Source organism: Syngnathus floridae, chromosome 19 (assembly GCF_059516105.1).
Source record: "Syngnathus floridae isolate MCC-2025c chromosome 19, RoL_Sflo_1.0, whole genome shotgun sequence".
Taxonomy (NCBI): Eukaryota; Metazoa; Chordata; class Actinopteri; order Syngnathiformes; family Syngnathidae; genus Syngnathus; species Syngnathus floridae.
The window spans coordinates 2,073,104-2,089,983 of NC_142431.1; the positions used below are offsets into that span (position 1 = coordinate 2,073,104).

At 44.6% G+C, this 16,880-nt stretch overlaps 2 protein-coding genes across 6 annotated transcripts in view; one reads left to right on the forward strand and one right to left on the reverse strand.

Annotated features, from left to right (window-relative positions):
* otofa (otoferlin a) overlaps positions 1-16,880 on the forward strand; it is a 127,755-nt gene that overhangs the window by 89,083 nt on the left and 21,792 nt on the right. The window lies entirely within an intron of this gene.
* Positions 1,803-16,177, reverse strand: fndc1 (fibronectin type III domain containing 1). Of its 2 annotated transcripts, XM_088362438.1 has the most exons (21): positions 16,057-16,177; positions 14,063-14,245; positions 13,727-13,795; positions 13,043-13,285; positions 12,792-12,887; positions 12,602-12,719; positions 12,352-12,539; positions 11,950-12,057; positions 11,668-11,856; positions 9,374-11,590; positions 9,174-9,277; positions 8,995-9,106; positions 8,589-8,921; positions 7,806-7,982; positions 6,087-6,323; positions 5,144-5,252; positions 3,302-3,381; positions 3,117-3,146; positions 2,735-2,896; positions 2,435-2,557; positions 1,803-2,220 (listed from the first exon to the last, which is right to left on the reverse strand). In XM_088362438.1, exons 1-21 carry the CDS (start codon positions 16,127-16,129, stop codon positions 2,105-2,107), a joined length of 5,067 nt encoding a protein of 1,688 aa, XP_088218564.1. In that variant the 5' UTR covers positions 16,130-16,177; the 3' UTR covers positions 1,803-2,104. The 2 variants fall into 2 exon arrangements, with proteins under 2 accessions (XP_088218564.1, XP_088218565.1); XM_088362439.1 differs by lacking the exons at positions 13,727-13,795; positions 14,063-14,245; positions 16,057-16,177 and having other exon boundaries at positions 12,792-12,855; positions 13,043-13,165.

Sequence of the window (16,880 nt, forward strand, 5' to 3'; positions counted from 1 at the left end):
AAATATCTATAAATGAAATATAAATGTAAGGTTGATGTGAGTAAAACAAAATAGCTTTCTTCCTGTAGGCAGGTTTTGGAGCAATTCCACTCCAAATAAATTATAAATTAAATATTAGCGATAACAATGTTGAGGCGACATGTCGAAATGCGGAACTCGCGCTGTAAGTAAAACATCTGTTGTCAAATCAGAGGCTTTTAAATACATTTCCTGCCTGTCAGAGGCTTCACTGTGATGATTTAAGCTTTCTTAACTTTTTCCAGGCCAAACGGTGACCCACTTCTCAATAACGTGACGTGCGTTCACATTCTTTAATCATCTGGAATTAAAAAGGTGCTCTTAAATGCTCCACAGCCATGCCAGAAAGAAGCTAATGCACGTGTGGAAAGTCAGCCCGGGCCTGGACTTAATCAAGCCAGCGTGGCCTTTTGGCCTTTATGCTGTAAAAGTTACGTCTTTTGCCACGTGCACGGACCTTGACGCTCACCGTCCCGCATGACAAACTATCACACGTGCTCCGACAGATTCTGGGAAAATATCGCCCGACTCGATCTAATCAGACCTTAATGTGGTCAGCAGCAGAGGTGACGCTCACGGGCCAAAGTCTTTGTCATCGGCGCATTTATTCCACAAAGACCACCACGATGAGATGAAGAAAAAAAAGGGGGGGGGGGGGGGGGGGGGGCTTAAAGGCACTTTTAGCGGAGTTAATCAACAAATGTTTCTTTTTTTTTTGCAAGATTGGCTAAATGAAGTGAATCAAATAGCTTGAAAAGCACTGAGCACTGTCAAGTTAGATATCAATATAAAAAAATATATAGCATAATATAATAAGTATATAAAATAATATAAATATAATATAAAAATATGACATTGACCCTACTGTTTAAAATTTGACATCCTGTCAGACATTTTGACAAATGAGCCCAGTATGACTGCAGAAACAAGCATTCATCTCCCTTAATTGCCCAGCGGCAGGAGTGACATAGAATATACATGACATCAACATTTTTGGCTTTACTTAGCGCTCATGACAAATGCGTCGAATGAAGTATTTTGGCGAGGTCGCCATTTTATAATGACAGGACCCTGAGGCCTTTTCTTCTCGTGGAAGATGAACGCGGCCGGTGGCTACCGCCGCTTATTTGAAAGCAACAGCTGCTCGTTGGAAGCAGCCCAACGTGAGCTCCAAATGAATCTCATGACGTAACGATTCAATCGGCGACAAATACGGCGCAGGCTTTTCCACTCATTTTCCAGCCGACACATCACGGGCAAAGTATTTTTCCCTTTCGTTTGTTATTTCAACACATAAAAAGTCACTGTTGGATGTGAAAATCCATTATCAAAGATTTGATCATAAACATATTGAGATTTGTCTGGCGAGACGGTTGCACTCGAAAGATTTCGATTCTGCAACAATTAGATTTTTTTTAATTCCCCACCATTAAAATTGCGACCCCGGCTCACCTGCATCTGTGCTCAATATGTTCTTTTTGGATATTTAGGAGTGTTTTAACTGCTCCAGTTGGCCCAAGATGATGTTATGACTCAAGTCTCCCATTGGATCGATTGGAACTCGAAAACAAAACCTTGATCAAGCGCTGATTGACTAATAAAATGTGTCTCGGGTGATGAAATGATCCGTGTTCTTTTCATCGCTGCGCTTTCCGAGGGCGCCTTTGATTCCTGAGCTCCTTTTATTCTTCATCTGCATACATTTAAAAACATACGTGGTAATGCTTTAAAAATTCTGATGGAACTAAATGATCCAAAAAAAAAGGTCAGATTTCAGACTGAAACTCATTAGACTTCAGTTTATTGCCTATTATGCATGTTCCTTAAATAAGATTGCATATGGACCTGCTGCTTGGATGCTTGCTTGACAAGAATTTTACAAAGCTCATGCCTTTTCTTCCCTCATATACAGACTGCTTTATGTAAAAAAAAAAAAAAAAAAAAAAATACACAGGGCTTGCGTCAAAGCATTATGTTCATTTGATTAAAGTGGTGTCTTTTAGTTGCGGCGAGCAAAAGTCTCTGTTTTAGTTGGCGGGGCGACTGATTGGTTGCCCTTTGTAACAGTGCCCCCCCCCTCCTCCTCCTACCACTTTCCAGGGATGGGCACCCCACATTCATACCAGCCCACGAAATGATGGGGTGTTCTTCTGCCAATCACTCCAAATGTGACAGGCTCCTGTCTGTAGGCACGATAATACCCTAGAGGGGAGGGGGAGGATAGAATTAGTACCGCGTCCTCAACGTCATTAAATTGCTCCCCATTAAACATCAGTCATCACAAACTCCCAAAGGGCAATGTTGATAATTGCATGTAACTAGTCGCAACCAGTCCAAGCAAAAAAAAAAAAAAATCAAGCCAAGCCCGCCCATTTGAAATTCGATAAAAGAAGTCCAACTATGAGCTCATGTTTACCTTGAGCTGAAGGCAGAGTAAGCGAGAGATACGCGGGCCCAGTCCTGCCGTCCCTGTGCGAGTCCACAAACTGACAATGATCTTCTCCTTCTCCCACCGTGTCTCCGATACTGTAGAAAGGCTCTGCAGGATGAAACGCTTTTGTTTATACAGATCATCTTCACGGAGTTTGAGTCTTAGCGTGAAAACGAACATCTGTAACGCATAATAGACGATAAACTAACCAGCACGATTGTTTTGACCTGAATAGATTAAAGTCGGGGATTTGTTTTTCAATACAAAATGTGGATTCGAACATACCTCTAAGACCGTCTCCCATGAAGATCTTGTATCGCAGAGAGTTGCACAAAACCACGCCCACAAATTTCCGGTACCACGTCCGCTTGACGTACTGACTGCCTTTACAGGAACTGTGGGCCGAGTTGTAGCGGAAAGAGAAAGGGATCCAAATTGGCTCTCCGCCTGAAACAAAAATATACCCCAAAAAAAAAAGATTTAATATAACTGTAGCAACATACAAGTCCTGGCGTCCCTCAGGGCTCCGTTCTAGAGTTATTGCTTTTTTGATTTCTACGAGTGGTCATTGCGTTTTAAGATTGACTTACTAGTACGTCAAAAACTAATTGGACTGGACTCATTGACGTTTTCGTAGGACACGAGTCAAAATAATGTCTAGACTCACCAGGGGGTCTTTCAATGAGAAGAGGATCGTCTGAAAGAAACAACATGGAGGACAATGTTAATGTTTTCACCGGATAGATAAACACATCTGGTAGCCTGCGATGGCCTCCTTGAGGTCAGACGATTTTTATTTGTGGTAGAATAAATAACCCCGCCGTGACATTTTTATGCTGCCGTGGTGCTCACCTGATTCGGTGACATAGGTGAGCGTATCGCTGACCGGTCCCAACCCAAACACATTCTTGGCCTGGACTTTGAAGTAGTACCTGAAAGAAAACAAAAAGCACAACTCATGAGGGCTTTTAGTGTCATTCTGTTGTGGCTCTGCAAAAGTGAAGCAAATGCTAATGACTATAGCAGACGACTTTGGTCAGCCCGATTCGGGAGTCGAGGCCTCTTTCCTATTGGTGGGGATTCAAAGTGGAGCAGATCACTTTGAAGGTAGGAAATATGCTGAAGGGACAAGCGGCGATTAGATGATAGCAAGGATGAACTTGCTGGAAGTCTCACAACTTCACGGAGGATTTGTTTGTGCAGGAGTCCATTCACGCAAGTTGGCCCTCGGATGGTTTTGGGAGCCAAAAAGCCTGCAACCGCCAGGCCTGGTTCCAATCACCGGAGCCACATAACAACAGTGACCGAAATATACAGCACCGAAGCGAGAAAGAGGAGGAAAGAAAAAGCAGATGCAGAGAGCGGTGATGTCATGAAAAACCGAATTGGAGCGGGGTGGAAAAAAAATCCTCAAGCAGAATACAAAAACAAAAGGAACTTACTCGAAAATATTTGGAAAAAGAGCCTCAGATGATCTCTTGTCGTTTGAAATGAAGTGGCTTGATTCAACCTCTATTATTCCAAAATAAGTCAAATGATTTATTTATATTTCTCCTCCATATGATCTGTTGCTAACGAGAAACCGTTTCCAAAAATGGTGGAAACTGTGACGAGAGTTCTGCTCTTCTTTTCACGATCCGGTTCTGATAAAACCGCCGAGGCAATTATTCACAAACTGTTTTCGTCCGCCCTATTTCGTCGGCTGTCGAGGTTCTAAACGGCTGCATATTTTGTTAATCTAACGAGCAGAACACCTTGTGGAAATATATCCGCATTAGAGCGGCGGCATATAGTGTGTGTGTGTGTGTGTCTGGAAAGCAGAAGGAGCCTCAAGTTTTGGGAAATGCCAAGAGTGTCCCACAGCAGTGGTCCCATGAATAACTGTAACCAAGTCAGACAGACAGACATGCCAGCTTGGATACACGCTGGTTGCTAGGGAGGAGCTAGACGAACTTTCGGAAAAGTTGACACTGAAACACAGCTCCATTGTTTGACTTCTTCAGCAGGTGCTCCGTTCGGCTCTCGGCAGGCCGTAGACGAAACACCTGCGCTTTATCGTGTCGAAATCCACATATACGGGTCATTTTGACCCGACTTGAAAAAAAGGAAATAATAAGTGTCGTACATTGACGTGCTACTTCTTAATGTGAAGCAAGCGTTGTTTAGCCTCGTGCAAATGGATTTCATCAGCTGATGACATGTTTGTGATGAATATTCAAAACATATTTCTCCACATGCCACCGTTGAGTCAAATTGAGTCAGATGTTTGGATGATCAGGAAGCTTGTCAGAGTGCTTGGATCACCATCAAGCTGTTTTGATTTAACAATTGCATCCCCTCATAAAGACAAACAAATCAGTGCCGTATAAATGAATATACAAACAACTGTGGGAATATTTTAGGTGTTGTGTCACGGTGAGATGGTGTCCTAACGGTCCAAAATCCAGCAGAGCCAAGAAAGAGCACCAGAGGCTGTTCCACTTCATACCAGACTTGATCAATTTAGACAAGATGTTCTCTTACTTGGAAAACAAGACGTTAGCCATTTTTATTGGGGCTTGATCTCATGGAGTTCAAAACTGATCAGTTTTACGACCTTATCATTTTTCGGGCTAACTTTTGGACGGCTTTAACAAAACATGACTCACTAAATATCGCAGGTGTCGGGTGCTACAAAAACAAAGTGATTGTTACCTGGAGTTGGGTTTGAGATTCTCCACAGCCAGATGAGTCCCATTGGATACCTTTGAGGACCATCGATTGTTGAGCACGTCGTCATACGAAGCACTGTACACCATGTAGCCTGTAAGCACAAAACAGAATTTCAATGAGTCCACTCCGGTCTACCGTTACAAAAATAACTTTTCGGGGTTGGCTTAAATCCAGCCACTTCCTGTTTTATTCTCCACGTCACTCGTGCAGTCATGCAGTGAAAACACTCCAATCCGGTACGTGACCTGGAGGTCGTGCACCCTGGAGGAATTCCCTCTAAAGCTTTATCGAAACAACATATGGCAGCACATCAAACTCGACCTGTTGAATTTTGAGACTTTTTTTTTATTTTTATTGGAGCCACATCAACGCAGCTGACTGTTGACAGCGGGGAATAGTTTTAATCTACCCTCCTCTGTCATTCTTTACTATGAATGAAACATTCCAAAAGAAATTGACCCGAAAAAAAACAAAAAGCTTCGGAAAAATATCCTAAATACTGCAACAGATGATCATTTCATCCTATATACGAAGTTGAAAGTAAAACAAATGATTCACACCAGCGGGAAGGAAACGCTAAGGGCTGAAAAGAAAATACCAAAAAAAAAAAAAAAAAAAATGTGGCACTGGAGACACTATCTGTTTTCCACATCAAAAGACGGCGGCCCGTCCCACAACACAAGAAGGGGCTCGTGTGTGTCTGCCAAATCAAACATTCTGCGACTCTTAAAACCTTGCCTCTGATAGTCCCGCATTTTTCACACACAAACTCCTAATCTTAAATTATTTTTAACTTCCGTGCGTCACAGGCTTTTTTTGTTTCCCCTGAGAAACGAAATAGACTGAGAAATTCTGTGATAAAGCTTAAGAGCACAAGAAGCCATTTTGTTCGGCGGCCATTTTGTTATCAGCTATCTTTTCTTACCTGAAACCATGTCATCCTTCAATGGACGGCCCCAGTCCAGGATGATGAACGAGTGGCAGCCCTCCATGGCGACCACGGTGAGATTATGGGGTTTATTTTTGGGCGGCTGCTTTTGATTGGAGACGCGAGTGTCGTTCTTGATCAGATCTTCCAGGATGTCAACTTGCAGGTACTCCAGGGCCTCCGTCAGGGAGCACGGAGATCCTGGGTCCTTTTGAATGTAGTTCACATACGGTGCTGATGGACAGATGGAAATTCAGCAATGAATGATACCATTCATACCAAATCATAGTCGCTGATATTTATATTTCAAAAGGAAAATAATGTCAGGAGAACCTTGGAGCTTGGAAACAGATCCTTTTCATTCATTTTGAAATAAGTTTTGACTTATATGATCTTAAACCAAGTCCTTCCGTTGCCTCCGCCTTTGCCTCTTTGTTTTCTGAGTTTCGGAGAAGGCCAGCTGGACCTACAGCTGTGAATTCCGAGTTTAACTGGGATTTGGAAGCAACCGCATGAGGCTGGACCCGTTCCCACCTCTGCAGATGATTGGGCCGAGAGGCTTCCACGTGTCAGTGTCGACATTCCGCAGCTCTCGCTCTGTGTGTGTGTGTGTGTGTATGGGACAGTTTACCACTTCTAATTACAATGATAACAATTTCATTTTTTTCTTGGTTTTCCTTGAAATCCTGCAGTTTCCTCATCTTCGTTACTCCCTTTTGAGACTCCGCATCCTCCGCTTGTCATCCAAACATATCTGGCATGTGAGACTCCAACGCGGATAAAATACGACTGGGAAAACTCTCGCAGCAGAGTTCAGATACAAGATAAAATATGTCGAGACATCCGACTCATCCAACACAATTCACTCTGTCGACGTGGACGCAAATCGTAAAGGGGATTTACGCAACTTATAAGAATGACAAGCTAAGACTCTTCGTTTCATCTTCGTCTGGTCGTAGGTCGTAGAACAAATAACTCGAGATAATGTTAGCTTAAGAGAACAAATGTGACTCGTTTTATGAGTTGTTCACTTTTCCTCGGTTCAGTGCCCGTTTTTATCGCCGCGCATAATAAGGGAGAATAATAACTTTCAGATGGCGCCATGTGAAAGGAGGTGGTCACGTTACTGACCAAAATAAACCATGTCCAAAAGAACAAATGTTGATTTTGGAGCAAACGAGAGCCCTCGTAAATCTCCGCGATAAGGCTGATAAAAGCAAATCTGTCTTCTCGCAGGAAAGTGCATGCTGTAATTACCAGTCTAATCAATCGTCAAATTTCCAAGTTTCATCAATATAAATAATCGCAAATATATCAAAATATTTCAATTGTGTTATGACTAGCAGGATTTGGTTCATTAAAACCAAATGAGACCGAAACAATAGCACCAAGGTGAGACCGCTAACAGGAAATAACAAAAGAATTAGTTCAGATCAGTGTAGCTGTGATTAAGGCCGATTGTTTTGTTTTGGGTAAAAGTCCAGTTTGGGAGATTACAATGCTTATGCCAACACGCTTTTCATATTTTGATTGCTCCAAGAGGCATAAATAAAGGCTTATGTTATTTGGATCAACATTCATTTGGCTGGATTTGATTGCATGAATCGTTAATCCATGTTTTGATTAAACTTTGGTCATGGAGTGAAACTCTCGAAATGAGTTTATCAGGAGGGCCAACGTTGACTGAGCATCAAACATTTTTTTTTTGTAAATTACCTGTAAATCGTTTCTTCCCACTTTCGTCAAACTCCGCTAAAGGACCTCGGCCGGATCTGGTGTCCGGAGTCGGCATCTCTGTTGTGGTGGTGGTGGTGGTGGTGGCGACGGTGGTTGTGGTTGTCGGCGGTGCCGTCGTGGTAGGCGGAGGCGGCGTAGTCTGGAGTACAAAGTCATCTAGCAACAAAAGTATTTATGAGTATTTGCTAAGAAGTGATTTAGACCCAACTCAACAACACGCTGGATCCTTTATAACGTCCACCGTGAAATATGTCAAACACAATGGAGTCATTAGCGGGCAGCTTGGATGAGATCATTTTGAACGCAATCCATTTATTAAAGCAAAACAATCGTTATTGACGTGTCGTGTTTTTTCCTGCCCACTTTCTCAGAATGCGAATTAGAATCGAGTCAACAAACACATAAGGATGGAAAATGCGTGACGGATTGTTTCAACAGGCCAGTTCCGCTTTTATAGCTTCTTGTCATGTAGTGCCAGAAAATGTTTTGTCATAAGCGCTTCAAACTGTGCATTATCTGCCCGTAATGTTTGAAGCAAAAGCAAATCTTGTAGTAAGAGCGGGGAAATATCAAATGGCGCTCATGTGCAGCGTTGTTCTTAAGACAGCCAAACACCTGCAGTGAAAGAGTGACAGCCAACGACTCACATCGGCCAAAACAACTTGTGTTTGGCTCACTTTATCCATGCCGATCCAAAATCCTCAATTAATCAAATACCGCAAGACAGAACCGATATCAATGTAGAGTATTTACAAGACTCACCTTCTGAGAAACAGTTTAATATTCCTTCCGAGTCAACCATTAGATCCCCGTCTTCATCCATTTTGGCGAAGGTTCCCGGTGGACATGTCGGGAATAGATCTTCAGTGGTGGACTCCGCCGTAGTCCATGCTACGGTGGTGGGTTCCGGGGTAGTGGTTGGAGCTCTGGTGGTGGTGGTAGTGGTGGTCCTGAGGTGAGGCAAGTCCAAGCCAAGCAGCGGTTTTCCTCCAACCATGAGGATCTTCTCTTTGGGGTTGACCACTGGGCGACTATCTCGGCCGTGACCAAACAAAGCCATGCCTTCCTGGTTCAGCAGGGGGCTTCCCAGATGGTCTAGTTGGAAGGAAAGGAGTACATTGAACCCGATGAGTGTATTCTAAAACCGCTGCAATTGAGAATGTGTTACCAAAAATGGTGCGTCCATCCTCGCCAAGTACGACTCTCTTTGGTTGGCCCTGGGAATCCTGGAGGACTTTTCCATCTTGGTTCATAAGGATCCCCAACTCCAGATCTACCAACTTAATCAACCGCAATGGATGTTAGATGTTAGAATAATTAAGATCATCTCTAGTCTCGGAATTTTACCCATTTGTTTCCATCAGGTCCAGTAATAAGCCTTTGCCCAACAGACTTGCTCATTCCATGAACATCTGAAGAGTCTTTATCCAGATGCGGTTGTCCATTTTGACCTAGATGATGAGAAGATTTACACAATCATTGTCTTACTCACGAGTTGCCGTGTGACGTCTCCAAACTATTTCATGCATTTTACCATTTGACTTTACCATTTCCATTGGCGGCTCCATTGGCTGTTTTGCCTCTGAGGGTAGGATAGCGACTTCTGCCCCCCTGGCTTCTAAAGCCGTCTCGAGGTGAAGATGGTGACAACGATATCGACTGGATTCGACCCTCCGCGATCCCCCCAGTCCTCGTTGGACTCGAGATTCTGCTTGCGTTGCGATCTGACGTAAACATTGGTCTGAATCGATTCGATGAGTGGGTGGATGATGAAGATGAATCAGATGTTGCTGAAGAACCCAGTCTAGAATCGTGTGTTGATTGTGATCTGCTGGGAAGCCTGGATCCACCAAACAGCCTGGTTCCAAGATGAGGAGAGCGTATCCTCCCATTCATGCCGATATTAGGACGGCGGTAAGAAGGAGGGACCACGGGCGATGAGCTAGTCCTCGAAGGGTTGTCTCTTGTAGCTACACTCTCATTGTCCTCCGTGTTTCTGTTTGCTCCGGTTGATGTTGTGGCTGGATTCGTTTGGTCCACTGCGGGTTGTGCTACATTTTTATTGATCCCACTGTTTTCTCTCTTATCAAGATAGTCCTTTTTATCATAATCGTTATTACCATCGTCACTTGATTTCACATTTATAGATAGGCCAGAGTTTGACGAGGGTGAAGGAGCTGGTGGAGTTGGAGATCTTGAGTTGCTATGTTCGGAATTTCTATCAGTCAGTGAGGGTTTGTAAGAACTTCCGCCCAGGTCATCGTTTTTTAGTGAGTCACGAGAAGTGGCAGTTGGATTTTCACTCGTCTCCTGAATCGAGGAGCCTCCTGCAGTACCTGAGTCCCTACTGGGTGTCCCCTGCAGAATGGGTCTGCCGGCTCCTGTTGAGGATGCAGATCTGCTCCAAGGAGTCCTGCCACCATTTCTGGAAAATGGGACTCTTGTTCCTGAACCCGACCTGGTTAGGAACTTAAATCTCTCGGCAAGGGAAGGAGTAACTCTGATACGAGTTGTTTTATTAGGACTCTCCTCGTTTTTCTTTTTCTCCTCTTCCTTGGGATCTTCTTTGTAGCTTGTAGTAGGTTCTTCAACTTTGGGTTCCCCTGTGTTTTTGAAATTGTTCTGGTGAAGTATTCCCTCCTTTGTTGCCGCATCTTCTGGTGATGGATTTGACTTTTCTATGTTCTGCAAAGAGCTCTGTGAATCCCGGTTTGAAGTTGCTATTGGTTGATGCGAAGTTAAAACGTTTCTGGTGTTTGCATCTGAAGCTCCAGCGCCATTCGATGGGGAGGATGAAGCGACTTCCGATTTCTCAGTCGTCGATGATATCGTTTTGCCGTTGAGCCGTCCTTCCGAAGATGACCCGACTGCCGCTTCATTGATGGACTGCTCCGGTAAGGTGGACTGCAATGTGACCTGATTGTGAGTTCTGCTTGGCAAACGTGGCTGTGAAGGTATACCCGGTCTGTAACCGTTGAATGTTCTGGTTGAATTTCCTCTAAAAGGAATTCCTAGGTTCCTTCGGCCATAACCGTTTCGTGCACCAAAGCCAGATCCAATTGTCCGGCCTGATGATGCAGATCCCTTGCCTCGGGGATCATTGTCTTTGCTCTGAAGGTGTGTGGACGCTGTGTCCTTCCTCATGTCCTCTGATTGGGTATTACGCAGGGCTGTGGTTGAAGGTGAAGAAGATGATTTTGGAAGCAATGGCAATGATGAAGAGGTGCCTCCTTTTTGGTGGAGCCTGAGCTTTGTGGGTTTTCTTTGCTGCGGATAAGCAGACGAGGGTTTCGTCGGGGAGGGTGTAAAAACTTTCAGGCTGGGGGTCTCGGGAGTTGGAGCTTCATCCACTTCACTATAAATGTCATCCTCAGATTCAGAGGAAACATCATTGTATGGCTCTTTTGTCTCAGGTTCAGACTCCGTGGTTGTCGTAGCTTCTTCCGGAGAGGAGGTTGTAGGTATTCCCTCATCTTCGTCCTCCTCCTCATCCTCTCGAGCAGAGGTTCTGCCTTTGTTGACTCCATTCCTGACTCCGCCTCTTACTGTGGACATGATGCTGTGATAAGAACGTGTCTGAGAAAGCGGGCGCACCCGTCTACTGACGGGTACAGAGTTGCGTGGCTTAGCGGCTTCGGTCGCTTCTTCTTCTTCTGGTGCCTCCGTTGATTGGAGCTCTGATTTGTCATCAATAGCGTCGTTTTTGGAAGGCTTGTAGCTCGTCCTCTGGCTGTCCTTGGTCCTTGAAGAGACGGCACTGCTGGCTAGTTAGAAGGAAAAGAATGGACCTTCAATTTATGATGTAAACACTGGAATACTGTCCACGATGAGTCATTCTTACATCCAGGCATGACAACACTGAAGGCCTTGCTTAGTGGCCCTTGTCCCCTCCTGTTGGTGGCTTTGATTTTGAAGATGTACCGATCTCCAGGTGTTAGACCGTCTATCGTCGCTGAGGTGGTGCTGCCTCGGTACGTCATACTTTTCATCCCAAATGGCTTCAGTGCAGGAGCATAAGACAGGATGTACTCTGTGTGGAGACAACTGCTGTGAAGACACATCCTGGAACTCAGGAGCTAAAGATCTTGGGCATTGCAGTAGGTTTTAGACTATCTGCTTCTACCTCGTATCCTCCCATTGGTCTCTTCAGGAGGATCCCAAGTGGCCGTCACAGCAGTCCCTTTTCCCCGTAGCGGTTTGACTTCAAAGTTCTCCGGTGGGCCGGATGGTGCTTCCAAGTGAGGAGAGAACAAATGAGTCACACAAGGGCAACAACAGACATGAGGAAAAATGTTGCTTGAAGCACTTGAAGCCATAAAATGGACCAGGGTTCTTTAAACTAAGAAAAATATTGCCGCTATATAGCCTTTGGTTTCTTTTGACATCCATGCATGGAAGTTGACGGAAAACTCAGCAGGGAGGAAATGCCGACATTGCAGTAAATCAACTTTTTGTCCGATCCGTGCTCCAGCCGACGTTGAAACCCAAGAATAAGCTCATCGGGAATTCTTCAGCGTGCTCCTACCTGACTCGGGGGTCCTCTGATAGACGGATACACTCCACTTGCCATCATTTTCTCCTTGAGAGATTCTGACGGCAAATTCATACATGCTATCAGCAGACAGGGTGTCTACCATCACTCTCCTCTGGTTGCTCTCTTTGTACTCCCAGCGGGCTGATTCACCCTTCTCCCGGTACCGGACTGTGTAGGACCTTCAACGAGACAGACGGAGCTTAGATTTTTTTAAGTGCAAGGTTTTTGGTTTCTTCTTCACCTGAATTCCCCAGATTCGATCTTTCCCATTTCCACAGCAGGGTCAACCCAGGTGATGAGGACTGATTTTGCAGACATGACCCTGACACTGATGTCTTTGGCCTCGTATTCAGGCGGCTCTGCTTAGGACATGACCAAAAAAATGGATTCAAATCAATGGCGATGAGCGGCGACCAATCAGCGCGACGTACCTGGAGCGATCATTTTTGTTGCCGCGTCGTTTGCAGGAGCTCTCTGGACTTGGGAGTTCTGTGCCTGCAGTGACACCACATGAACGGACTCAGATGCTATGAATAGAGAAGGATACCAGGCACGACCAGGGTTTACACGAATGACACTAAAAAAATGGAACCAAAAAAATGCACTCATTATACTCCTGTCACTGAATTCTTCATGGAGCTAAATCCCTCACCTAATACTCTGCTATGAAACAGTTCCTTACTTAATTTCTGCGAGTTACGGTTCCTCTGGTCAGACTGAGGCTTGGTGTGGTGTCTTCTCGCCAGTGAAGATGTTCTCGCAAAGCTCCTCTCGGGTTGTCGCGGACCGGTGGAAGACTGAGGGGCCCTCCTCCGGTAGGTCCTGGGGCTAGAAGCACCTTGGCGGTGTGTTGTTCTGTTCACCCGAGCGGCACGCTTCAACGCCGTCTGGTTTCTCGCCGCAGGGTATGTGAACCGAACTGCGCCTGTGACGGAAAACAAATATGAGAAATATCAAATATATGGAACAGCCTGGAAGGAAGTTCTCTCCAAAAACGGTCTGCTTTTCCGCTCACCTGCCTGAACTTGGCTTTGACTTGAAAAAAAAATGCACTCAAGGTCAATGAGTTCTACTTGAAGCCCCCGGAGGGGTGTCTTGCATTTCAAAGGGGAAGTAAAAATGTGACACGGCGTGATCGATAACCTTGAGTTTTGCATCCTTCTCAGCGTGTAACCATGCCTGAAACTTGGATGTCAAGTACCATCTTGACATCTCACTTGGCTTGTCAAGTTTAGAGTGCATTTTAGGTTCATGCAGAAATCGGAATACGCCTACGAGTGGTATGGTGCTAAATCTGCTCCCCCCCCCCCCCCCCCCCCACCACCCAAGGCGCCAAATCAATAATATAGCTAAAGGTTACTTTTACCTGTTGAGGTGTTGCTGACTGGTGCGCTGCTCAGCACAGCAAAGCCGTCAAGCTTTACCCATTCAGGATCTAAAAATAAAAATATAGATTTCACTAATCAATTTTTTTCACTTTCCTTTTCCATCACAACTTTCCCCCTTTTGTGTTTTATTTTCCTGAAATCTATTCCACTCCGCCTTCTCCTTCTGCTGGCTTGCTCGTAATAAGTCAAAACAAATGTGTCTTTGATGTTTCCAACAGTAGCCGGCCAGACACATTTATGAAGCAAAGGCTAGCGCAGTTATTTACGACGCTGCCGAGGAAATAACACAAGGTATGGGGGGGGGGGGGTCTTACCGACATCCTCCACTAAGGGAGCACGACTCTCCTTGCCCACTCGGGTGTAGCGATGAGTCCTCAATGGCCTGTTAAAGCGCTCCACCGGCCTTCCGTCCAGATGGATGGAAGGCTCCCAGCTCTCCCTCAGGCTTTTGACCAATGAAGTCGCTTTGCCATTATGTGTCCGCAAGGGCTTCTCCGCTGCAATACAAATCAGCCATGCGTACAATTTTAGTTGACAAGAGGAGACGAGATCCCTGGGGTCAAAGCAGGCATGTCAAAACTTCGGAAACACCATGGTGAGGTTTTTACAAGAGCACCTCTCACCTTGCCACAAAAAAATCCCAAACGCCGACCCCCACAACTGTACCCTTGACCCTAATAACTCAACTTAACTACCCTTCACTAGCTAGGCCCACCTGTGATCTGCCAGTGAGTCTCTACCTGTCGGTCTTCCCTCACTCCTGACCCCAAATGACCCCAAACGAAAAATAAAATACATCTGTAACCACTCCCACAGCGGCGCAGCCCTCCCTCTTGCAGATCAACCAACTTGGGCTTGTCTTTTCCTAATGACTTAAATCATGATCCGTAGAATTCCAAGGATTTGACGCAGATTAATTTTATTTTCTCTTTTAAAGCCTTCCAAAAGTAATGTTTGAACTTAGCTTAGCGGTTTAATGACCTCATCGCTGCGGTGACAGGTGTGCTCAGACTGAATATTTTAGAGCGTTGCCCTGACGTGACATCATGACACGAGACATGTCACTGCTGGCGTTTGGCATTCGGCCAGTCGAGGCGCAGGTGCTTGGAGATCATTGAGATCATTTCAATTTTTCTCCGTCAAAACACAATAAAAGGCGCAAAAAATTCCTCATTGTGGAAAAGTCTCTTGAGAAAGCTCCTGCAGAATTCCAGCATGTTAAGAGGGGCAGGGAAATTAAATTCCACTGGCTTGCAAGGACATGATCGCCTCTCCCCCACTCACTCTTCTCCGTCTCACTTACTCTCCCGCTTTCCACAAGGAGGTGAGCTGACATGACCCAAATACACTACGCCTCTGTTCTCCCGTTGCCAAGGCGTCCGGATACACCCAGCAGTCCACAAAATAACTTGATAAATATGACGCTGACAACCCGATGACATGTGAATAGAGAAAGTAAATGAGGAGCACTCGCATCTCCATTAACAACTACTGTAAAAAAATGCTCGGGGGGGAGGCGTGTAACTGACCTGTGATTGCATTAAGGAGCTCCCCAAAGTGATTCGTCAGTAAGAAACTAAATGGACCCGAAAGAAAGAAAAAAAAAAGAGGGCTGCTGAGGAGTGAAAAGGAATGTAAACTTGGAAAAATGTTCCCTTGGTCACTTATCCAAGTCTGCTGCTTTGGAGATTTATTTTCGCATGACTGTTGTTACGACGATAATTTCAAGGATGTTTTCGCAGTGAATCATATTAGACTGTAGGCACCAAAGCATTTGGTGCAGTCAAGTTCCAGGAAAGTGGAATTTAAGGAAATAAATTATAAATTGGCAACATTTATGGACTGTCCGAGGGTAAATATATGCCAATTGATACCCCCCAAAAAACTATTTGTAACATAATTTTTGTTATCAGTATGCAGACAATGAAACCTTCACTGCCATCTAGTGTAGTGGATGAGCAATTACATTTTAGTCTAGTACAAAAAACAGAAAAACAAGCATGCACACCCCAACTATGTTAATGTCATCTCCAAACTCAATGAAAAAGCCTTACGAATATTTTAAAAATATTATATAAAAAACAATTTATATATAAACCAATTCACAAAATTAATATTTTTTACAGTAAAATTTTTTCCACCACGAAAAAAATCCAAAACAATATTTAAGAGTAATCGACTCAGCATCAAGCCACCCCAACCACACCTACTCTGCACCCTTTTTCTCCATGCTTTCATTGCCAATAAGCAAAAGTAATATTACGACAGAACATTCTTGGTAGATGGGATTGGTAGAAATCAGCATTACCTGTCCACCCGCATCCAGGTGTGCAGAAAGCCACAAAGACGGCCAGGAGCGTCCTACTTGCGCACAAAGCCATGCTGCGTGTGGCGCACAGTTGCAGCAGAGGCGCAGCAACCGAGAAGGAGCCAAGGGGCTGGGACTCAATGACCCTCCTCCTCCCAAGTCTCCACATTGGGGTGGGCTAGGGGGGGCGCGGCTCACACGCTTGTTAAACCAGACACTTTAGAGATGTTTGGTGCCACTTGATGGTGATATGCTCCGATTTATGGATGCCACACGGGCTCGATCCACTACTTGGATCAAACTGGGAGCAAAGGGAATTGCGTTTTTTGTCCACTAGGTGGCGAGCTAAGCCACGTTTTACAAACTCCACTATTTATATATAGAGATTGTAAATCAAAAAATAGTATATAAAATATAAAAAAAAAATAGCCATTTTTATTCAAATAATCGTTTACGTAATTAGACCTAAATAATACTTTTATTATTAAAATTCTATGTATAACAATTACCTCAAATTCACTCCATAATGATTTGTTGACATTTGATGACTCCTGAAGGCTTCAAATTAGGTTTCAATTCTAGACAAACACTCCCCTCTGTTGGTGTGCCTCGTTATCTGCAATGAATGCAGGAAAAGCAGATTTTGATACAGCTCTGTCTTTCTCCACACACACACAAGCCGACACACACGGAGAGTTTGCATCCCGTCCAGGGACATTAGCTTCGCCCGTAATCACTGCTTGTCTGATGCTAATTACTTCTTTCACTACGCCGCCCGCTTGAGCAAACCTCCCAACTCTCAGGTCTAATGAATAATCCAATAC

Excerpts from the sequence above, each read along its gene's own strand:
- fndc1 (XM_088362438.1), bottom strand. The coding sequence starts at position 16,129 with ATGGCTTTGTGCGCAAGTAGGACGCTCCTGGCCGTCTTTGTGGCTTTC. Across the intron at positions 9,107-9,173 it reads GACCTGATGGAAACAAATGG|TTGGTAGATCTGGAGTTGGG; the intron begins GTAAAATTCCGA and ends CGGTTGATTAAG. Across the intron at positions 6,324-7,805 it reads TGGGAAGAAACGATTTACAG|CACCGTATGTGAACTACATT; the intron begins GTAATTTACAAA and ends TCTGTCCATCAG.